Source organism: Babylonia areolata, chromosome 3 (assembly GCF_041734735.1).
Source record: "Babylonia areolata isolate BAREFJ2019XMU chromosome 3, ASM4173473v1, whole genome shotgun sequence".
Lineage (NCBI taxonomy): Eukaryota > Metazoa > Mollusca > Gastropoda > Neogastropoda > Buccinidae > Babylonia > Babylonia areolata.
The window spans coordinates 42217036-42241671 of NC_134878.1; the positions used below are offsets into that span (position 1 = coordinate 42217036).

A 24636-nucleotide genomic window follows, 5' to 3' on the forward strand; every position below is an offset into this window, starting at 1 on the left:
TTCTGTTGCCACTGTCGTGAAGCCGCAAGACAAGGATTCTTTTGCTGCCTTTATTTGATATCCAATCCATTTTTTTTTATCACGGCTGGTTCCATCAATATGTATGTCATATTGACCAGTGGACATTGCTTCAGCGACCTGCACTTTAGCTAAAACATGTCCCTGGTCAGCATACCGGCGAACTGTCCTTTCAGATGGCAGGTCCTCTCTCTTGATGTCCACACTGAAAAGATGTTTGGCCACTGACTGAATAACCAGAGGACAGTTTTCAGCTGACACTTGAAGGGACAACAGAGCGATTGTTGTTTTCTTCACCTCATCTGAAAATTCTTTGTGATTCCCTTCTTTCAGTGTTTGTACAGTTGGTGGAGGCTGATTTGCCAGAAGATCAATGGCTGTTTGATGTTCTTGTACACTTTCTTGAAGCTGAGCTTGTAGTCTGTTTCTTTCTCTCCGAAGATTTGAGACCTTTGTCTGCTCAAGCTTGAGTTTCTGCTTCACTCTCTTTATTTGGCGTTCACAACTTCCCACTTGATGAGCTTCAAGTTCTGCTTCTTTCTTCTTCAGATGTCGCTCTTTTCTTTTTAGTCTTTTATAAAAATTTGTACCACGAATTTCTTTGATGGTATTCTGAGCCTGTTTCAAGCACTGAAAAAGATTTTGTTTCTCATTCTGCAAGTCAGCGTTTCGTTTTTGTAGATCTGAAGTTTCAATTGCAGCTGTTCTTATGATAGAACTGTTCTTAATGCACTGTTCTTTCAGAACTCCATTTTTTTCCTTCTCTGCCTCAAGTTCATTTTCCATTGCTTGCATGTCCCTCCTTAAAGCTGCAAGTGTTGTTTTCATTGCAGATAGAGCTCTGACATCATTGGTGAATTGTACTGGTGCTCGAACTACAGCTGTGGGGACATCAACTTGATCAAGTTCAAAAGAAGCTGACAGAAACAGATCTATGTTCTGCTGTCCATTTGGTCGCTTCGCACTTTTCATCAGGGATGTGTACCTATCCTTGCACATTTTCAGTCTTGTTGTCAACTGCCTTTCTGACAATTCTAGTATGTTTGCTCCAAGATTTTCAAGTGCCTTTCTGCATTCAATGAACCAAGATCTTGTATGGATCTGATAAAAATGAAGAAGATCCACCACCAGACCATTTGTTAGTTCAAGTTTGCCTGTAAAAGTCTTCAGCAGTTCAGGGTTGATGAGGTGTTGCTTGAAAATCTGGTGTTTCAGCAAATGAGGTCCAACATTTCTTTCTTTGAGGCAGGCACCAATATCTGTGGACAGGAATGCCTCCAGGTCACCACCACCACCTTTCACCCGTTTTCCTTCCTTGACCACTGCCTCTACTTCACCATGCAAACTTTTTCCTTGTAAAAGGTCATTTTCTGTAACATTGCTGTACAGTTCACCTATTTCTGCCCAAGTTTTCTTGCTCTCAGTTCTGAGTAACTCAAGCTGCAGCAGTAACCTGGCTGTAAGTGGCATAGGAACCAGCTTTGGTGGCCGTCCACGTCCAGATGCAGTGAGTACTGCTCCCATGCGTTGAAGAGTGTCATCATCTGGTCAAAGTCAAAACATATTAGTTTCCTGAAGACAGTTCAATATGTGCTGCCTGGAATGCACACACACACACACACACACATATATATATATATATATATATACACACACAGAGTGAATGCGTCTGCAACTGCAAGTGCATCAGTTCATTGATTCATCAATTTCATGCTTGTGTGTGTGTGTGTGTGTGTGTGTGTGTGTGACGTTGAGAAGAGTGGGAAGCAGGACGGTGAAGGCCTAACACTGACACATCCAGAATGATAGCACTATGATGGGCATTGAGAATGCGAATTGAATTTGATTTTGGCAAACCAAAGAGTTCACCCACGTTTGCATGCAAACATGCAAGTCAATGCTCATATCACACAAGTTATGTGTGTGTTTGTGTGTGTGCACGTGTACACATAAGCATATGCATTATCTGTACTTTTTCTGTTTGCGGATGTGTTGGTGTATGAGTGTAAGCACACTTCATGTGTGTATGTGTATGTTTGTGTGTACTAAAACTAAGAGAGAGGAGGGGGGAGAATGAGAAAGAGAGAGAACGATATATATACTGACAACTGTGAACGAAGAACTTGATGATATTAAACAATTATGCACAATGACCATTGATCCCCACCTCTCCCTGCTCAAATTGTGTGATACATCAGAATATTCCATTAAGGTCGGTATTCATTTCTGAACTAAGTTAACAATAACTGAATAAGTAATAACAAACCAATCTGACAGACTAGTCAATTCACGAGAGGGCCATGAGCCATGAGGCGAGTATTTCCGGTTCATGTCGTGAAAAATGATCTTGTTTAAATCGGCGATCCTTTCATTTAGAATCCCAAAATGTATATAACAATATAACAAAATGCAAAATAATGCATTTACGTTTCATTACAAGAGTTTTCAGACAATATTTCGGTCTAGAATAAAATAGTACTGACACGAAACACAACTGGTGGAAACACGTGTCGATCACTTCGTCAAGCAGTCAAAGCTTACTCCATTTATCACGAAATCAGAACGATCCTATGGATTAATAAGCTCTAAAAACTACGTGGATCAATTAATTATGAATCAATCTATAAAACTCGTAACACTTACCAAGATGATTTTTGATCTGGGCGACGAAAACGCTTGAACTATTAGCGTAATCGCTTGTCGATTTCATCGGAGCTGCCATCGCCTAGTCGAGTCAATGTGTGAATGTGTGTCACGGTTGCCAGCGTGCTTTTCATTGGCTGCGCTATGATTGAGCGCGTATGAATACATTGACCTTTGGTACCATTCGAATCAGCGAAAAATAAGCTTTCTATCGCATAATGTAACATTGTATTTAAAAGCTTTACTTTGGTGGAAAAAGCCTTTCAAATATGTCCTTTTAACTGATCGGTGTGCTGGCTTTTTGTTATGAAACAAATTAATAAAATAACTGATGGTGGAACTTGTTTAGGCTTCGACCTTGCGGTTTGACCTTATTTGAATACTGGGGATGGAAAATTCCGCAACCTATAAACAAAGCAAAACAAGTGACCCTCGGACAACGCGAATGTCCGCCATAGCGGAAGCGCGACACGGGGTGAGTTTCGCCGATTACGGTAGGCAGTTCTCGGAACGAATACACTCTCACACTCGCACACAAGAATATAAACGAACAATCGATTGAAAGATTAATGGTTCATCTTTATTTTCATTATGTTTTAAACACGATTTATACACAATTTCACACAAAAATCATCAAGTGAAAAGTGACAATTTTCGACTGGCTGCCGGCTTTCCCGCAGCCTGTGTTAGTGGGTGCCGGTACCTACTAGAAGTCATATCATTCAAATGTATTATTCCCCCCTTTTCCTTCCTGAAAAAAACAACAAAAAAACAAACAAACCGGGAATGTATATGGGAGACTAGAGGGGGGAGGGAGAAGGGTCACAGACCTCATGAACTCTCATGGTGGAAGCCCAACCCGCCAAAAATGGTTCTGCTATCATGTCAGCCAATATACATTATTTACAACATGATGTTATTCCAGACTTTCAGTTACTTTTTTTTCCTGTCTGAATGATCAATAATAAAACATGAATAACCTCAACAGACAACAAATAAAAAAATTTTAAGTTTAAACAAGAGAGGCAAGGCCTTCAAAACTCACTTGTGATACACTTGAAAAAAAAAAAAATCTAATCGTTAAAATGTGTTCTGTATTTGTTATTATAAAGCTTCGGGTTAAAAGAAAAAGAAGTCCTCACGGCAGATTTGAACCCCGCGTGTTCGGGTGGAAGAAACTGTCTTACCCATTACACTGTCGTGGCTCCTTAACTGACATTCAAGAACATAATATATAAACATGCTTTTTTAAAGGGCGATAAATCGATTGCAGTATTCGCAGTGAGAACGCTGTTTAAAACATTGTTCTGGTGTATCTTTCGCATTCAAAAAATCTTTTAGGGCAATTAAAAATTCTTTTTAAGTCCGTGGTAAAGGAGACGTGGCTATGCAATCACACTGCAACATTTAGCCATTTTCTCTGGATGGAGATAGATGTACAAGTTAGTTACACCCGGTTGACACGGTCAATTCAATTTCTCTTTTATGTTCATTCTAGTTTCAAAGTTGATATGAAAATTGAGTATTTTGTTAAACTAATAACATGTAGAGCCAAGTACAAGTACTTCTAAACGTCGTATGAAGTGAAAAGTACTTCATTTTGAGAAAAGTCAAGACTGGAAATTTTTGTGTTTCATCAATTCAAGGGTATTAACTCTCATGGTTTATTATTTTTAACTGTGAATTCTGACTGAATCTATGGATATTTTTATGGCAATTTGGGGCATAATCCATTAAGTGATGAGGCGTTCACAAATCTTTCTCTGAATAAATATTTAACGGTCTCCTTCTCCAACTTTCCATCCGCATGTTATCATGTTTTGTGAATTGAATATAGGATTGAACGGGCAGGTCAACAACTTGAAACAAAATGGCGTCGTTCGCGTTCACAAAGAATATGAGCACGCGCTTTGAGTATGTATAAATATGTGTACGCAGCTGATTTTTGCCCATGACCTTCAGGGCTCAGCCAACAGATCTATAAAGTACACTCGTCATATTGATTTTATTATTTTCCGAAAAAGACCACTTGGGTGAATGAACATAGTGAAAGCCCTGTACACTGACAGTAAAACACACAAGCTTTTTATGTACTGAGGGTAATTTCAAAATGTAATGTTTAAGATGAGCAAGATCAGTTTAAAGCAAATGAACCCCCCTAGCATTAATTAGATTAATTTCCCTTTTTTACTACGAGGGTCATTCAATAAATAAGGTGAATTTTTCGGTATAAGGACTTCTAATACAGATAGAAGCTTACTTTTTTTTTTTTTTTTCAATGTAGTCTCCCAGCACTGTCACACACTTTTCCCATCTGTGCACAAGCTTCCGTATTCCCTCAGCGTAAAAATCTTTGGACTGATGTCTCAGCCAGTCGCTCACAACACTTTTGACTTCATCGTCACTTTCAAACTTCGTGCCTCTCGTGAACGCTTTCAAGGGACCAAACAGGTGAAAGTCTGAAGGGGCAAGGTCTGGGCTGTAAGGGGGATGAGGGAGCAGTTCCCAGCCCAGCTCGTTGATGGTCTGCACCGTTCGGGCTGCTGTGTGAGGCCTTGCGTTGTCATGATGCAAGATGACTCCTTCTGACTGATGACCCCTGCGTTTGTTCTTTATGTCTTTCTTGACCTGCCTCAGCAGTTCACAGTAGTTGGCACTGTTCACAGTGCTTCCTTTCTCAAGGAATGAAATGGTGATTGGGCCTTGCATATCCCAAAAAAGGGTGAGCATCACCTTCCTCGTGGACCACTGGGACTTGAACTTCTTCTTCACTGGAGAGCCTACGTGCTTCCACTCCATGGACTGCCGTTTGGACTCGGGCTCATAGTGCCAAACCCATGTCTCGTCACATGTGACCACCTTCTTCAGAAACTCATCACCATCCTTCTCATAGCGGCAGAGACACTGCTGGGACAACTCGACCCTCCTCTGTTTGTGCTCTGGAGTAAGCATCTTTGGCACCCACCGGCAGCTGACCTTCGAGTAGCCAAGGTCATCATGGACAATTTTGTGTGCTGTCCCAACAGATAAGCTCAAAGTCCTTGAAATGTCATCCACTGTCACCCTTCTGTCAGACTGAATGAGGTCATTGACTGATTCGATCACCTCAGACCTCACTTTTGTAGGCCTTCCAGGCCTGTCTTCATCCTCAACACTGCTCCGTCCTTTAAACAATTTAGCCCACTTGTAGACATTTTTTCGGCTGAAACATGTGGCACCATATACAGTTGACATTCTCCTATGAATTTCAACTGGTTTGCACCCTTCAGCAACCAAAAACTTGATAACTGACCACTGTTCAATCCTGGAGCATGCTTCTTGGTCGGCCATCTTTGTTAATCGCCAAAACTCTCAAAGTTTTTTTTAATATGCAAAACAAATTAAATCCATGTGAAAAAGAATTAAAAAAAGAAAAGAAAAAAAAAGAAAAAAAAAGTAAGCTTCTATCTGTATTAGAAGTCCTTATACCGAAAAAATCACGTTATTTATTGAATGACCCTCGTATCTGCACCAAAGACATGCAAAATAAATATAACTTCCATGCTTAGGAAAAGAAGTTCCTGTCTGAACAAAAAATGACTGTTCTTGTTGTTGTGTCTGAATATCAGATCAAAGTGCCAAGTTTAGAGAGTAAAAAATATAAACAGTAAATTCAGTACATATAATTTGGCTTCTTTTTAAAAAATTTTTTTGTGCCCATCCCAGAGGTGCAATATTGTTTTAAGCAATATGACCGGAAAGAACCAAATTTTTCCTATTTTTATGCCAAATTTGGTGTCAACTGTCAAAGTATTTGCAGAGAAAATGTCAATGTTAAAGTTTACCACAGACACACAGACAAGAGAACACCGGGTTATAACATAGACTCACTTTGTTTACACAAGTGAGTCAAAAATCACACACACCCCTCGCCAAACATCCATATTAAAAATTAAACACTGACAATCCTAATCTGACAAAGGAGCTAATCAGCAGCTACGTTGTTTCGGGACCAGAAACACAAGCACAGTTCCCACATACCTGTAACGTAGAATAAGTTGAAAGACGGCATGGGATCGTGAGGAATGTTGATTGGCAGACGTCTGCCCGGAGGTTCTGAAAAATACCCCCCCCAAAATGAAAGTGTTCAGTCACCAGAAAAAGGGTCAATGACATTTTCAGCTCAATGAAGAGGGTGGGATGGGGAATGGGCCTGGCAGACATGAACTATGGAGAATTTATCATATGGCATATCTCAAACTTCTCAAAGAAAGAAACCTTACAGTCCAAACTGATCGTCCATAAAGACTTGTTTCTATTCATCAAAGTCCACTTTGTGAGTGTTGGTATTTTCTTTTCATATTATCTTTTTACGTCATTGCAGGGGTTTTCATGAATGAAATGCTTCCTTTTTATTATCGTGATGATCAAAGAGAATCTGAAGAAGCGATAATGTGGTGTCTCCATGAAGATCCATCAAAACACAGATTACATATCTGGGTTTGCTGCAAACTCTGCCATCAATCTGGCATAATTTGTTAAAATGTGGATTTTTCTACAGAATCTTACTGGGGACAATCACTTTTGTTGTCTTGGTTTCTTTTACATGTGCTAACTGCATACTGCAAATTGGACCACTGTTTATCACATCGTTTCATCCAAAACACTAACATCCAGATCACTACTTAAAAGTCTAGAAGAGGAGGGGGGAGAGGCGGAGCGGGGAAGAGAAAATTCCGGCAACTGTGGGATTCAATCCTGTGTCCTCAAATTCTCATGATTCCTAGCCAGATGTATTACAACCAAGCCACCACCATACAAATAATAAAGTGCCAGGCTGACTCAACATCTAACGACTGAAGTGACTTCAGACAGGATTACCTGACGATGTTGCCGTGCTGGATGAGTTGGAGGACGTCGTCCACACTGGTGACGGGCTCCTCCCTCAACCCCACCACCTGCACCTGCTGATTGTGGTCCTCCAGCACCCGCAGACGTACCTTGCTGTTCAGCAGGTCAAATACCTGCACACCACATCAAGTCATTTCATGCTGCTTAAACTAGCCCCCCAGCCAACCCACCATTAAGGGGCCATGTCTGAATCCACTGGTCTAAAATCAGGTGGATAGCGCATGCCTTCTTTGAGCCCCTTTGCAAAAAGCCAGCGGAAGTGTTCAATCAGCAATTTTGTTTCTCCTGTCTTAATATGTGTAGCCGAGAGCTCAGCTGGCTTCACAGCAGGCTTTTACTTGCTTGTGGCGTTAGTAAAGTGGACATTCCTGTGTGTGCCTCCACTGCAAGTTTGCACCATGTGTCACTGCACTTTTTTCCTGTAATAACTTTGGTAGATGAACCATTGGCAGATTTCAATCAAGACACAACATTTGGCATGTCGTGGGGGCAAGCCTAACACGATATCATCAAAGATACATGGTTACAGTTCAGATACTACCACCAGTTAGCAGACGACTTGTCAGCAGACTGATGGCCGGATACGAGTCTCAGTATGGTGTCCAGTTGGCTTCAGCTTTCCTGGCCAATGACCAATCCCTGAATATTAACACCCACCAGTTCTTAAAAACCAGACAAAGAGAACACAAAATAATGTTAAAAGGTTGTTTAACTCTTTCACCTCCATAAACATCTTTTTCTGACCAGACAGTTCACTTCCTTAGGTGACTTAGTCAAACAGACTGTTTTTCACATTTTAACAAAGCATGACAAATGCAGCTTACTTTCCTGCGCAACTGGAAACTGATCGCCCCTTGATCGAGTTTGAAGTGACAGGTCCACTGTTTTGAAATGAAATGAATATTTTGACTGAAAGTGTCAAGTCTAAAATATGGGAGTGTTTTTAACACATAAACCTGGCAGCAAGTAAGTTAAAAAACAATTTACTCTGTCCAGATCAATCAATCCAAATCAATCTGAATTACTGAAAACAGTGTAAAAAGATGACCTTACCAACACATGTATCAAACCAAGTAAAATTCAAATCAAGTTAAAAACATTGATTTCTGTCAGGAATGTCCAGAATCATGGAACCAGCATTTAAATGTTTGTGCCTGATATCATGCAGATCTCAGCAGTCGATGTCTGACATGTTGTTTCTATCATACACACAGTATTGCATTTTTAAAATAGGTGAGACATGAATAGATAAATCGGTTTAGGCAGCGTTGGACTTTTGATCCAGTGATCACCAGTAATCAGGGTTCAAGACCCAGTTTCAGCACGGTATTGTGTCCTTGGGAAAACTTTTTATTCCGATTTTCCCTCTCTCCATCCCGGAGTGAATGGGTTCCTGGCTTGGGATAGTTAAAATGGCAGATGTAGAGGATAGAGCCTCGTCTTCCTATGCCGAGCCACAGTTAATATGAACTCATACCCCCTACAGCCACAAAAAGCTGTAGGACCTTTAACCTTTTTGCTGCCAGGAAAATAATAAATATTTAAGTGAAATCTATTTGCCTGGGATTTTTCACATGAAAAAAAAACGGTATAAATTTTCAAAAAATTCTGTGCTCTTTGTTACTGGAGAAAGCCCCATAAAAGTATATATTTTCTGAAAGGTAAATGAATAAAGAATATAATACACACACAAAAAAAACAACAACAACAACAAAACACATGTTTTTCCATTTTATATATTTTTAGTGACATGCTGTTGTTTTGAAAATCAGTGTTTTGTTTTTTGTCACATTTTCAGCTTGTTCATTACAATCAATCAGGTAATTTGCACTAAAATATATTTTCTGGACAAATGGATGTCTGCACACACAAAATCATACTAGAAGAACCACAAACAAGAGAGGCAAGGCCTTCAAGACTCACTTGTGGTGCACTTTTTAAAAAAAATCCAAGCTTTTTATGTATTGAGTATAATTTCAAAATGTAATGTTTAAGATGAGAAAGATCAGTTTAAAGCAAACTAAGTTCCCCAGCAGAGTAATTTCCCTTGTTCTGCAATCTACACCAAAACGTTTGCAATAAATAAAACTTCCATGCTTAGCAAAAGAAGTTCCTGTTTGAACAAAAAATGATAATAATGACAGATCCTTTGTTGGGTTGAATATCAGATCAAAGTGCCAAGTTTAGAGAATACAAAAAATATAAATATAACAGTAAATGCAGTTTGCATATAATTAGGCTTCATTCTTTATTTTTTTGTGCCAATCCCAGAAGCGCAATATTGTTTTAAACAAGATGACTGGAAAGAACTGGATTTTTCCTATTTTTATGCCAAATTTGGTGTCAACTGACAAAGTAGTTGCAGAGAAAATGTCAATGTTAAAGTTTACCACGGACACACAGACACACACACACACACAGACAACCGAACACCGGGTTAAAACATAGACTCACTTTGTTTACACAAGTGAGTCAAAAAAAGGAGAAAAAAAGAAGAAAAAAGAAGAAAAAAAGAGATAGACACACAATGCATTGTGACTTCTGCAAGTGATAATATGGATGTGAGGTCATGCCCCCTCAGTCTCCACCCCCCTCCCCTTCACCTTTCTCACATGATCACTTCATCCAGTTCTCATCAGACCGCGTTGGCTGAGTGCCAAGAAAATCGCTCACACTGTGTCCTGCTAACAATTCGGTCACTTTCTGTCTTCTGCTATAACTTTACAGCCGGCATCACTCACTGGTAGTCCTATCTTGGCCACTCTATTGATTGCTCCCTTTATTTTCTATCAAATCGTCCTATAAATGTTCATCACTGTCTTCTTCAAATTTACACTTCAATTCTTTCCGAGCATCAGCTAAAGAAAGCAATCTTGATTGATTTAGTTCGCCATGATTGCATGTCTTGAGCACGGCGTCAGTCCAACATTTTGTAAAGCGAGCGAGGAAAGGAGCCAGGCAAAACACTGCCACGGTAACCCAACCACAACGTTCAAATAAAGGACTGCCTCATGATCTAGTTATGAATAGAATCTAGAGAGATTCCCCAAGCTACAAGTGACCAGTATTTTTGTCAACGAACTGAATGCAAACTAGGGAAAAGTCAGAATATTTCGATGACAATTTATCTCGTCATTGTGGCAGCAAAGCGTACATGCTTGCGATGACAAGTTATCTCGTCATATAGGCAGCCTAGGGGTTAACCTAAATATATATGCAAAAAAAAGGAAATTTTCTATCTAAAATTACGTTTAAATAACATACTTACGGTGACCCAACTAGTGCAGACTCCGGCAGGGGTCTGACATTCCTGTCCTGTGCAAACTACTATCCGCCTATGCAGAGAAAACGAAACTACAGCTGATAACCTCCCGGAAGTAGGTAACCTCCCCTTTGTCCCGCAAAAAAACCCTCTTTACTGTATGGTAGCTATTTCTGAACATGTGTAAAAAATTTTTATTCACAGAAAAACAACAAATCTCTAGGAATCTTTCTGTGACAAAAAAGTCACTGAAAAATAAAACATTGTAATGAAAAGAACTGAGAACTTTACAAACTGATTCTTCATACACTCTATGGGTATTCTAAGATTAAAGAATGGGTGCAAAGAAAAATGTTCAGCTGTTGAGAAATAAATATCGGGGTTTTTTTTGGGTTTTTTTTTTTTCGTTTCTTTCTTTTTGTTCAGTCTCTCACTCATATCAAGATACAAACACATGGGTAATTCAGCAAGAAACACTCAACTTACACACACACACACAAAAGAATACCTTTCCACTGTAGATCTCGAAGAAACTGGCTCCTACTACAAGGTCTATCTTTTTGTACTTGGAATTCAGTAACCTGAAGACATCTTTGGCTGAAACGACAATGACAACAAATTCAACACTGAAAAAAATACAACATATTCTGTCAATGTCATGCTGCTGACATTTAAAACACATTACCCAATATCTGAACAATGCTTTATTCATTTTGTTTCCATATAAATACCTTGCTGAAAAAGACATCACAACCCCCAAACTGAAAGTTAAATTGATCAATGCATGCGCACATGTAAGACCACACCTCTACAGCATATGATACACTCATACTAGAAGCAAAGTTTCTGGAGTCTAATTTTCAAAACTAGAAAAAGTTATAAATAGGCAGTCAAACTTAAGATAAATTCATGCCAACCAATAAAACCCATCACCTTGAAACCCTGCATACAACTCAGCGGTGCTTTGTCTGACCACTTTGTACCCCTCCCCTCATGCCAAACAAACATATAAGCTGTGCAACTCACCTGCTAAACAGTAAATGCCTTTAGCACAGTCCTGCTGCCCTTTTGTGCTGAAATCTCCCCCCATTGTCTGCACAATCACACACACACACAGAGCTGACCACAAACTATTCAAAAAGTTACCACTAATCAATCGGACATCAATCAATATCAGACAAGGACAGTGTCAAGCAATCTTTGACACTGATTTTTCCCCCCATTTACATTCAATTTTATGCAAAACAAGTAGCACTGGTCAAAGATTCGCATAAAATCATTGCACAGAAGTGCTACCAAAACTACAACACAAAAACATGTATTTCTTGAGTGTTTACAAAAGAAACATCTGAAACACGATGTGGATCTATCAGTAGTCTAAGCATGTTTACCACAAGTACAGAATGTGGATCGAGTTTCTTGTGGACTGCGCTATTTCTGCACTTATTTGATTTTTGTAATCCATACAACAAAAATTTCAAAAGTAGAAAATCAAAAGACAGGATTTAAACACATACAAATGACAGAAACATTTTTTGGCAGGTATAAATTTACAATTATTGACAAACTATACAAACAAGGCTGTGATACAATCTCCTACAACTGACAATGATTTTACCAAATTTGTGATGCAAGGCCAAAGTGTAAGTGGACAGCCTTTAAACGCAGTGCCTTCTGTTGAGGTTGTGATTGTAATGTTTTCAGTTTCAAGAAATCTAAAAAGGTTTAGGTTTATGCCGGTTGGAGAATGAGAATGGTCACAAGTTAGAATGGAGCCTGGCTGATTTTTCAAACAAAGTTTCCTTCAAACTTTTCTTTCCTGAGAAAAGCAAGCAAAAAAAAAAAAAGAAAAAAAAAAAAAAAAGAATATTAGAAAAGACAACAACAACAAAAAAAGGGGGAGGGGGGGAAGGGGGAGGAAGAGGGGGTACATAATAATAATAAATGTATTTCTTATAAAAGAACTGGATCTTTCTTTACTGATTCAAGCCCAGCAAACCACACAAGGTCATATCAAGGCTGAAAAACTAAACACCAAACATGTAAAAACAGACTGAAACAACAACAACAACAAACAAACAAAAAAAAAAAAAAAAAAAAAAAAAAAAAAAACCCAAGCACACACAGACACACACAAAAAAGAAATTTGCGTAAGAAAATTGGGCCCGATACTTATTGATAGTAGAACATTGCTTGACACGGACCATTCTGTCAATTCTTCGACAGAGATTTTTTTTTTTTTTTTTTTTTTTTTAAAGAAAATTAAATAAAACTTACCATAAGTATGGATAATTAAAAAAAAAAAAAATCATATATAACAACAGGCAATCAAAATCAGAAATTGCCAACATGCACCTCACTGGGCACACACACACACAAAACACAACACAGTAAGATTGCCCAAATATTATCAAGTCCAGTAAAAGGCAATAAATATTCAAGGCTTACTTGATGAACACAACAATATGGGAAGGTGGACCAGCAAGGCAGAAAATAAAAGAGATGAGAGCAAAACAAAAACAAAGGAACAACCAGAAACAAACAAAGAGAGTGACAGAAAAGAAAACATTTCTTGCACAAAATTTCCAGTATGCGGAGGGAGGGTGAGGTGTGGGTGGGAGAGACACTATTTGTATTGAAAATAGCTTCCAACATCCCTGCAGAGGGGACATGTGATGTAACAAAATTCAACCATCCACTTACGTGAGTCTTGCCACTACCAGTCTGCCCATAGGCAAAGCATGTGGCCATGCCTCCCTCAAATATACTTTCTACCAAAGGCTTGGCTGTGTACCTGAGAAAAAACAGAAAATCAAGCTAGTCACTTTTCTAGCCATCCTACCTACCTGCTCATCTTTTCAAGTATTAACTTTGTTTTATCCCAAAGGTTCACTGTACACACCTGCAAGCCAGCAAGAGTACAATGTTACACTGTATGTTCATCAATTTATTTCAAAATTAACACTGGTGATCCTTCAAGCATGCCAAGTATGTGTCAATTAGCATTAAAGTAAATGTGAATTGTCTTGCTATACAATGTAAGCAGGTTAGTTTAATATTCTGACTGATATCAGCTCCAGAGTAAAACTGTTACACAAATCTGAAATGAGCGAAAAATCAATGTTCATCTACTTTCTTAAATCACAATTGAAAGAAAGCACAACTATCAAGAACACTGAAGTGTTTTCAAAAAAATATATTTATTGACTTTTTTTTTTTTTTTTTTTTTTTTTAAGAGTGAATTCAGTCAACATTATTTTCTTAACAAGGAAAGAAATACTGCCACCAACCTGTACACCATCTCGTTACTAGAGTTCTCATCAAAGGCATAGTCAAATCGGAACATCTGATTCTCCAGGTACTTGGTGAGGTCCACTTTGAGCTTGGGTTCGTGCACTATCATGTTCTCTTTGTTTGGCACTGTCAGAACATCCGGCTCCCCTCGATCCTTTTCTGTGTTACAAAAATGACACCATCTGTATCACATGATTCACAACAGCTCATTTCTAATGGCAGGGTTTAGGTCAGGAGCTGGTCATCAGTCACTGGCACAAACAAAATCAGTCATCTGACAAAGATTTTTTCAGTCAGTTCAAGCCAAAAGGGCTTTGCAAGTTTCTCTAAAAGTTACTCCAAAAGACAATTACAAACTCAGGAAACTATAATCATTACACTTTAATTCCTCTGCAGTTCAACATCAAGCAGACAAACTTGGAAAACTAAAAAAATCGAAACTTGTGCCAATCTGGGAAATCAAAACAATGAGCTAAGCTTACACAATGCAACGGTCGCTTGCGTGCTGTAAACTGCAGTGGGATACAGTGCAGTTCATTTTTTTTATACAAGTTTCTTCTGATGAGTATAGCTTTGATAAAACAGACAATTTGACTTAAGAAATCATCGTTCACATTATGGATCATGTCGCAAAAGCTGCAATGTCACCTTGAGAAGGATCAAATGATTCTTCAGAACAGTTGCTATTTGAATTTCCTCCACTCTGCAAACCTATCATCTGGAGCCTGAATCTGAGAGATTTCTTCAGCATTCAAGGGCAACTTACATATTTACTTCCTTGAAATGCCACAGTGTCAATACTGTGACCATTTCGACTAAAACTGAGATCTAATCAAGATATTTACGAGTGCACTTTTATGGGGCCTAGCACATGCATATACAGTCAATTTATGATAAATAATCGTTTCCCATCAATATTCTGTGTGAAGCAGTGATTAAAGTTACAGCACATAACAACAACACCGTTCTTCTAGTTCTTAACCCCTAGGCTGCCTGCATGACGAGATAACTCGTCATGGCAAGCATGTATGCTTCGCTGCCTGCATGACGAGATAACTCGTCATCGAAATATTCGGACTTTTCCCTGGTTTGCATTCACTTCCTTGGCAAAAATAGTGGTAGCTTTAGCCTGGGGAATCTCTCTAGATTCTATTCATAGCTAGAAACCCCATCTACGTCATAAAGCAGTCCTTTATTTGAACGTTTTGGTTGGGTCACTGTCCAAGTGTTTGCCTGACTTCTCTCCTCGCTCGCTTAACAAAATGTCGGACTGACGCCGTGCTCAAGACATGCGATCGTGACGAACTAAATCAACCATGATTTCTTTCTTTAGCTGATGCTCAGAAAGAATTGAAGCGTAAATTCGAAGGAGAAGATAGTGATGAACATTTACAGGACGATCTGATAGAAAATAAAGGGAGTAATCAAGAGAGTGGCCAAGATGCGACTGTCAGTGAGTGATGCCGGCTGTACAGATGTTAGCAGACGACAGATGACCGAATTAGCAGCAGAGCGATATTCTTGGCACGCAGCCAATGCTGTCTGATGAGAACTGAATCAAGTGACCGTGTGAGAGGGGTGAGGAGGAGGGGGGTAGAGACTGAGGGGGCGTGGCCTCACATCCATCGTATCACTTGGAGAAGTCACAATGTATTGTGTATCTATCTCTTAAAAAATATATATATATTGTGGTTGTTCTAGTATGATTTTGTGTTTGCAGATATCCATTTGTCCAGAAAATATGATGCTTTTGTGCAAATTACCTGACTAATGTTTGTAATGAACAAGTTGAAAATGTGACAAAAAACAAAACACTGATTTCAAAACAACAGCATGTCACTAAAAATATATAAAATGGGAAAACAGCATGTGTTTTGTATTCTTTATTCATTTACCTTTCAGAAAATATATACTTTTATGGGTCTTTCTCCAATAACAAAGAGCACAAAATTTTTTGAAAATTTATACTCGTTTTTTGTGAAAAAACCCTGGCAAATAGATTTCACTTAAATCTTATTTTCCTGGCAGCGAAAGGGTTAACATAGTAACAGTAACTCTGAGAGTAACAGCACTTTTAGTGGACCTCAGTAATAACACAAATATTGTATGATGGCTTTTTATTTTACAATTATAAAATTCAAGACAAAAGCATACACAGGAATAGTGGACCATTAAAAAAAAAAAAAAAAAAAGTACTGACAGTACAAATGTTCACCTTTTCTGTTCATGGGTCGTTTTCGGACGCAGACACATATTTGATGATTCTCTATGGGATCTGAAGACGTCATTGGGCGGAACTCTAAAGTGCTGCGGAATTCCCTGAAACAAGAGAAAAGTGTCATGCCATTCAAAGTAAACTGGTCATCCACATCAAATTCAAATTATCATACCAAGCCTTTACCAGCCCAAACTCAAAGGAAACAGACACAAGGCAACGTTCATAAGATTTTAAAAAAAAAATCATAACACTTGTAAAAATTTATCAAAAACAAACAAAAAAACAACAACAAAAAAAACCCTTTAAAACCACACAGTCCCAAACTTAAAAACAATCACAACAAAAACAACAAAAACTTCAACAAAAACACAAAGACCTGTACAGACCCTACAAGTACAGTCTCTGAATACAACTCACAGCTAGTGAGTTCTGCTCATGAATTATTCTGTGCCTGGGGAAGCCTGAAGTGATTGAGGCTGCTTTCAGTTTGGCCAGACTTCTCTCCACCTGTTTAAGTTCCACTTGTACCCCTTTTCTCTTCAATATATATGATCTTGAAGGTTATATACAATATCCTGGACCTGACAGGAAACTTGACAAGCAATTTCACAAACAGCAAACTTCAAGGGGGAAAATGCATTGCATAACTAAAATTTTTTTCAACATGAGCAAGCATACTAATACAGATATGTATCTATAGTATAAATAAAACTTGTAGTTGTACACTGATAATTTACACTCATGCACCACAACACACGTTTATCACCTACACATACATACAATGATATAGTATAAATAAAACTTGTAGTTGTACACTGATAACTTACACTCATGCACCACAACACACGTTTATCACCTACACACACATACAATGATACATTCAGAAGACTAACACACGCACACTTTCCCCTCATCTTTCTCTGACAAACGTAAAAAAAACAAACAACAACAACAACAAAAACAACAAAAAACCCGTTTCCCACTCACTGGATCATTGCCTTGAACTCCCAGTTGGGATCAGAGGTGTCATACTGAGACTCGTACTGCTCCCGTAGAGCCTGCTGCACAGCCCGCCTCTCGTCCCGCTTCTGCTTGATCTTCTCTATCTCCTTCACCACGTTCGACTTTCTCCGAATCCCTGGAACTGTCACATGGATACACTTCATGATCGTACATTCAAAATGACCCAAAACACTGGATGCAAACAAAACAAAAAAACCAGCATTTTGACACAAAACAACAACAAACAACAAAAACGCCTAGGAAATGAAAACGAAGAATGTTATGTCTGTTCCCTAGTTTCATGCTACAAATATGGAAGATCTTTGGCTCAAGTCAGTCTGTTCCCTCTATACCTGGTTTTATGTTTTTCATGTTTGCTCCAGTCTTAAGGATCTAAAAAAAACTTATGACTTGTATACATTTTGTTGGATGCATTAAAAATCTGTTTTTTCTGCTTCAGAATAGGAAATGCTTCCCAAAAAGCAAACCATTTACCTCATGAATATATGATACATCATCTTTAATTTCATCAGAAATGGTAAACAATCTGAAAAAGTAACTTAATGCATTTAGACATAAGAAATGGACATACTGCTACTGAACTCACATCTTAAAAAAGCAGATCATTAATTTTATCTATGATCTTGAAAAATATGCATGAACACATTATTAATGTTCAACAAAAAAAAGTGGTCTTCTAAAGTTTCATAAAAACAAGCAAAACTAAAAGGACTCAGGAGAGTAAAAACAGTAATCCTTTAGCCCAAGGCATTGAAAGATCTATATGTATACCGATTGATGGCTGCTGACTTTTTTCCCATCCTCCTTCTACTTGCCCCCAAGACAACAACAAACCATCTGGGTATTACCCGGGCCTTGGCTTCTTACCTGAAGGGATAAACGGCTTTTTAGGGTCCGGAGGTTGTGAGGGTTCTGGCTGGCGATTTTGTTCTCTGACTGGCTGCCGTACGTAACTTGGCCTGGCACGCGATGTGGACACTGAAGGAAGACATCATCATTGACACAACTACTGAACTAGTCAAAGCATCTGAGTGAATCCGTTTGCTCTCACTGTATATCTATATGTATCATTTTGAATGTTGTAGCCTAACAGTAATATACTGAATAGCATATCCTCATCCTTTTATTTGCTTTATGAAACAATATTCTAAGAACAGTTTCCATTCATGCATTCTTTTATTTGTGTGTGTGTGTGTGTGCGAGTGTGTCACTATGTGTTTTGCCACAAACACATTTCATTTGTTTTGCCCGTATGTTGTTAATTTTTTTTTTTTTAATCATTTTTCCACCCTTATTTATTGAAAGCATTCTGGGACCCTGTGGTATGGAGGCAGAGCGCATTCCAACCAACCATTATTACCACCATCATCATAATAATCACATTCCTCTTCCTCACCTTTGTTGGATACTCCGCCATTGTTCTCACTCTTGCTGCTCTGTAGACACACAGTCATTGTCAATAATTATGATACGCATATATATAAAATTATATATATATTGGTGTGGAGCCAGAAAGTTAACGTGAGAAATTAGTGTGATTAAGTGTGTGAATGACAGAGTGAGCAAGAGTGAGTGAGAGTGTGAATGTGTTGTGATGTGTTGCGTTGCATTGCGCTGCGTTGTGTGTGTGTGTGTGTGTGTGTGTGAGTGTGTGAGTGAGTGTGTGTGTGTGTGTGTGTGTGTGTGTGTGTGTGTGTGTGTGTGTGTGTGTGTGTGTGTGTGTGTGTGTGTGTGTGTGTGCGCGCGCGCGTGCGAGCACACTTATTTTTGGACATGACTTTGTGAGTTCATGAACATGCTCATGTGTGGTTGGAAGAAATGTGTGTGCATGTACCAGCATAGTGCATGTATATGGTTAGCATGAGCGTGATGTATATATATAACAGTGTATATGATAGTAATATATGCACAATAAATAAGTGGTTCTCTGCATGTGTTGTATACCTATTGCTGTATCTGACAAGAGTGTGCATGTTCAAAATGCAAATTGTTCACATCAATACATCCAAAAATAAACCTATTTCAGTATTAGAGATATTTACAAACAGATACATGTAAAACTTTTAAAATAAATTTCAATTCTACTCATCAAGCTTCATACTCTTCTCAAATCCTACACTGATTAACTTATCAAGTTAGTAAAGAATGAAGAAATAAAGTATATCAACAGATCAATAAATGCACAAATGAATGGTTAGAACAAATCAAAAAAGAACAATAAACAAACAAAAAACACAACCAAAAACAAACAAAATAAACCTTACATGATGTTTACGATTCATTTTACACCAGGAAAATCTTCTAACCTCTGAACACATCTGATCTTACTTGTCAGATCCAGAAGTTCACCGCCTACATCAAAGGCCAGATAAGAAAAGAAACTATCCACAAAATGTCACTAAAATTAACTTCAAAAGAACCTCGCCAAAATGAAAATTAAACTAGAATCTCACTGTGTAAAAAAGCAATTTAACCAACAGTCAATGCCCTAGCTCTGATGAAATAGTCAGCTGGAATGACCGAGCAAAGCACAAAACCAGCTTTGGTTTAAAATACAGGACTGGTGCCACCCTGTCCTTACAAACACAGCTGCAGTAATTAGTGGATCAAAGCACACCCTGGTGACTGTTGCTCTGGTTGCAGTGTATCCCCTAATAATTAGCACAGTGATTATATGAATTCTGACACCAGAACCTACTGGCACCTTATCACCACTGCAGCAAATTCCTGTCCAACAGATTTGTTATACAGTCTGACAAGAGAGGTTTAAGCTTGTGAAAACCCTTCATTATCTGCAATGAAGTAAACAGGACAGTGTTTCAGCTCCTACATGGATCTTTTACTTCTGACACAAATACCTGGGCAGCATTAAAAAAAAAGAAAGGCCACTCAGGATATTCTCTGAGCTGATCCCTAAGAAAAGTCTCTCGGGTGCATGATTATTTTTCAAACAGACAAAATTGCAATATCAAGTATTATTTTTTACGCAAGTGAGTAGCCTTCTTTGACTGAGAGATCAGTTTAACTTGGTAGTCATTAAATATTTTTCAATATTAAGCAAACATGAAAATATGGATTTGCATCACGACTTATAAACTCAATAGTAATGCTTATTTCATATCTAAAACTGCTTCATATCTTAATTCAAATTCCCCTAAACTAGGCTAAAGAAGAAAATTGTTGCGAAATGATTGCACATCTGGCCACATTCAACAACACTGCCCAAACTACCCTTGATTACTGGCAGTTCTGCCAAATGGCAATGAAGGGCAGCACACACAAATGTGTATTCTAAGACTGACCACACTGTCACCTGTCCAAATAAAACAAGCCATTCCTACCTCCACACTAACCACTACTTGTACAACTTATATTAAGATGCAAACTCTGACTTCAACAAAAGAAAAACAGAATGTTTGTTGTTACAACCTGAAGCAGTGAATACACACTGAACCAAGATTTAAGCACTAAAGCAGAGCAAACATTGTAGCAATTCTGACAATGAAATACAATTCTGACAACAAAATACAGTAAGGTTTACTGGTAACAAGTGAAAAGATGCATAGTAACTAGTACACACTCTACCTTAGCACCCACAGCCTTGCGCTTTGTTGGCTGGGGAATCTGACGGCCTGCACTGGCACGTGCTGAGCCTGAAGTGCTCCTAGCTCTGGTGGGAGGGACGCTTTTCTTCCCTTCCGAACAACTGTCAGCCACGCTAACAGCGTCCTCATCATCTATCACACAGCCGCCCCCACTTGCCATTTCTCCCGCCTTACAAACCGGGCGCTGTGTGGGAAGGGATAATGGGGCAGAATCCAGTTCAACTTTCACAATGAATGACACGATACAACCACCACCATGAACCACAAAAACTCACAAACGATACATATCATACAACTACAAGGGACAGTCACCAATGCATCAAAGCAGAGGAAGAAGCCAAAAACAAAAGGAAAATAATGCACTTTTCAGCAACTGTAAAATGATTTATCTGATGTTTCATGAATATATATTTTTTACACTATATAAAAAACCCAGAAAACTCAACATGAGCTTCAACATATCTGATGCATTATAATTATATACTTAGTCCAACCATTAAACAGCTGATGAACAGAAGAATTTCAGACAACACACACATGCTGATCCGGTGTAGATAAATTTTGAGTAACTGTCTGCTGCAGGAAATGACTGTTCAAAGTTACCTTATTTCAGACAAAACTGACATCATATTTCCCCCCCTAGTTATTTTTTTTCCCCATCTAATGTAATGCATACTTATAAATGGTCATGAGTGACTGCACTAAATGCTTAATGACAATTTTTTTTTTTTTTTAGCTTCCTGATACTAAGAAATCTGGTCTAATTTTCATTAAATGTTACTTAAAACATCACCACACTTCTTTTTTTTTTTTTTTTAATATATAATTCCATATCATATATTGATGTAATTTACACTTGTTTGCCAAGTACATTCCACAGCAATATTTTTCCTCCTCTTTCTGCAAGGTGTAAACATCATCATAAAGACCCTCATACAGAAACAGAAAACCAAAAACTTTACATGCAAACCAAGCACCAAAAGCAAGTATCAACAAGAAAATGCAGACATACAAAGAATTTTAAATGTAAGTATAAATTAAATATCAATATAAAGAACCATACTGAGCACAATACTGATCTTAAGAAACCCTATGCAAAACACCAATACCTACGACCTCCCTAACACTGTCTGTATTTTCTGGTGGTTGTTTTTCCCCATAGATTCATTGTTTTCAACTGGCTTGACAGATCAAGCATCATTTTATTTTAATCTACAGCTCAAAGTCCCTCTTCTGAGATATGTGTGTAGGGCACTCAGCCTTGTATTACGTGTCATGTACTTTTTTTGTTTATACTTCCAGTTTTCTCAAACACACTTAGTCTGCCAAAAGATATAGTATTATATCACCTAAAAAATCAATGAAATCTTGAAATCCACTACACTGTGTAGAAGTGATACACATTATTTAAATAATTTAAACAACACACCGACACAAAACCCTCACATCCATACCTCTCCTGCGTCTGCATTTGAGGACCCATCTTTGTGATTAAATACATTGGGATTCAATGCATATACAGCATCAAAATCAATCTGGAAAATAAATCAAAACATGTTAATGCACACAAAGTAGTATAAGGGATGGGGGTTCTATATGTAACGGATTTAAGCGCCCATAAGGCGCAACAACGCCTTAAACCATAAAAACGAAAAACCCGCGCGATCGTTTTTTTCGGCTTAAAAAGGTGTATGGAGAGCCAAATCACTAGATAAAAAAATGATGGTTAAATATGTGTATGGAGAGCCAAATGATCATGGGGGTTCCGGCTCACAAGACTCCTCAAAGAGAGGAGGCATCAAGTGGGTCAACCGTTCACACATGAACGCTTGACCTAGTTAGCTTTTTGGATGGTACTGAGAGGAGGTATCAAGTGGGTCAACCGTTCACATATGAACGTTTGACCTAGTTAGTTTGAGTACGCGCGATCCTTAAATATGTGTATGGAGAGCGAAACGGTCGCCCCGTTCCCCGCGTGTGTGTGCGTGCGTGTGCGTGCTGGCAAGCTAGCGACCGCTCGGCGTGTGTGGCCCGAGTTGGGACGGGATCAATAGCTAAGAGTGTGGTCCCGCCCGCGCGCACAGCCTGCCTCGCAGATCTTCCCGCCCGCGCGCACAGCCTGCCTCGCAGATCTTCCCGCCCGCGCGCACAGCCTGCCTCACAGATCTTCCCACCCGCGCGCACGGCTTGTGATCACCCTTTTAGAGAAATACATTATATTGTAAATATAGAAAAAATGCCTTTTCCGCATAACATTTGCGAGTACCCCAAAGTTAAAACAAGTGGAGTATGCGGCCGACCTTGCATGGGACTCTATTGCAAAGATCATATTAAATGCCATAGAAAAGGAATGCCACTTCCAGTACTTTGTTTAAAATGCAACCTTTATGTACGCATGAAGTATGCTATTTGTTGTACATGTAAGTATAAAAAAGAGAAGCCTCCTCCCGTGGAGAAAAAGATTGATCCTATACCCGATTGTGGAGAACATTCAAGCGACTCTGAGGATGAGGATTATGCTTCTGATGATGATGATGAAATTGACCCTTTTGAAGCCTATTCTAGAGGGTATATTCCACCCTTTGGTGGAGTTATCATTGGATTAAGAGATTGATCAGCTTGTGAAATCCTATTAGAGAAAAGATTATATATAGAACATATTGAGAGTAAAAATGGCGCAACGATATTCTGAAAAGTATTACCGTGATCTTGCTTCTAAAAAAGAGATTCCTAATCATGAATCAATGAATAAAACTGAGTTGATTAAAGCACTGGGGTTTGATGCTTTGGAGGGGGAGACCAATGCTACGCTTAAAGATATTGCACGAAAGCTCAAAATTCGTGGTTTCAGTAGAATGAAAAAAGATGAACTTATTAAAATTATACGTAAACTACAACATAAAGCTGAATCCACGGAGGAGTTTGGTAGTATTATTAAAAATTATAAACTTGCGGCTCTTCCAAATGAAATACATCCGCTTTCGTTTATGATGAGTAAAGTGAACACTATTAACCAAAGAGCTATTCCACTGACCAAACAAAATATTGTTTTAACGGTGGAGTTTGGTCAAATTAAAAATGATGATACTACTGTAGCTGTATTTCGATCGGAATATCAAAGTATTATTGATTTTGTTGATGATCAAGATACTGAAAAACAAATAAAACATATTTTGTTAAAAATAGAAAATTTTACAAATGAAGGTTCAGGATGGTTCATTAAAAGAATCTTTAGTTTATGGGTGAATAGAGTTTCTATTACATCTCCAGGATCCTTTATTGAATCACCACAGTGGTTAAAAAATAAAAGAGCTGTGATTAATATTAAAAATAAAAATGATCAATGTATAAGACATTGTTTACGTGCACACAAGTTTCCAACAAAAACGAATTCTAATTTAACTTCTGCCTATCCTTCTGATGATGGGTTAAATTTTGAAAATATTGACTTTCCTACACCTATAAAACAAATTACAAAGATTGAGACTCAAAATAATATTGCTATTAATGTATACTATTTAAAAAATAAAACGATTGAACGTGCAAGAATATCAAAACAACCCGCCAACATGGAGCGTATTAAACTTCTTATTATAGAAAATGAAAATGGTGGACAACATTATACTTATATTAAGAACTTTAACAGACTACTTAGTAATACAAACAAACACAAAGCAGCTATG

The 24636-nt window shown here is 38.3% G+C and overlaps 1 protein-coding gene across 1 annotated transcript in view; it reads right to left on the reverse strand.

Annotated features, from left to right (window-relative positions):
* LOC143280326 (kinesin-like protein KIF2A) overlaps positions 1-24636 on the reverse strand; it is an 84591-nt gene that overhangs the window by 29898 nt on the left and 30057 nt on the right. The window contains exons 8-20 of the mRNA XM_076584961.1: positions 22728-22734; positions 22408-22488; positions 20934-21137; positions 18745-18784; positions 18216-18326; positions 17313-17469; positions 16323-16426; positions 14104-14266; positions 13517-13607; positions 11840-11906; positions 11322-11410; positions 7522-7664; positions 6682-6756 (exon numbers count right to left, since the gene is read on the reverse strand). Of these exons, the coding sequence (XP_076441076.1) occupies positions 6682-6756; positions 7522-7664; positions 11322-11410; positions 11840-11906; positions 13517-13607; positions 14104-14266; positions 16323-16426; positions 17313-17469; positions 18216-18326; positions 18745-18784; positions 20934-21137; positions 22408-22488; positions 22728-22734 (1332 nt within the window). The remainder of the gene's footprint in view (positions 1-6681; positions 6757-7521; positions 7665-11321; positions 11411-11839; positions 11907-13516; positions 13608-14103; positions 14267-16322; positions 16427-17312; positions 17470-18215; positions 18327-18744; positions 18785-20933; positions 21138-22407; positions 22489-22727; positions 22735-24636) is intronic.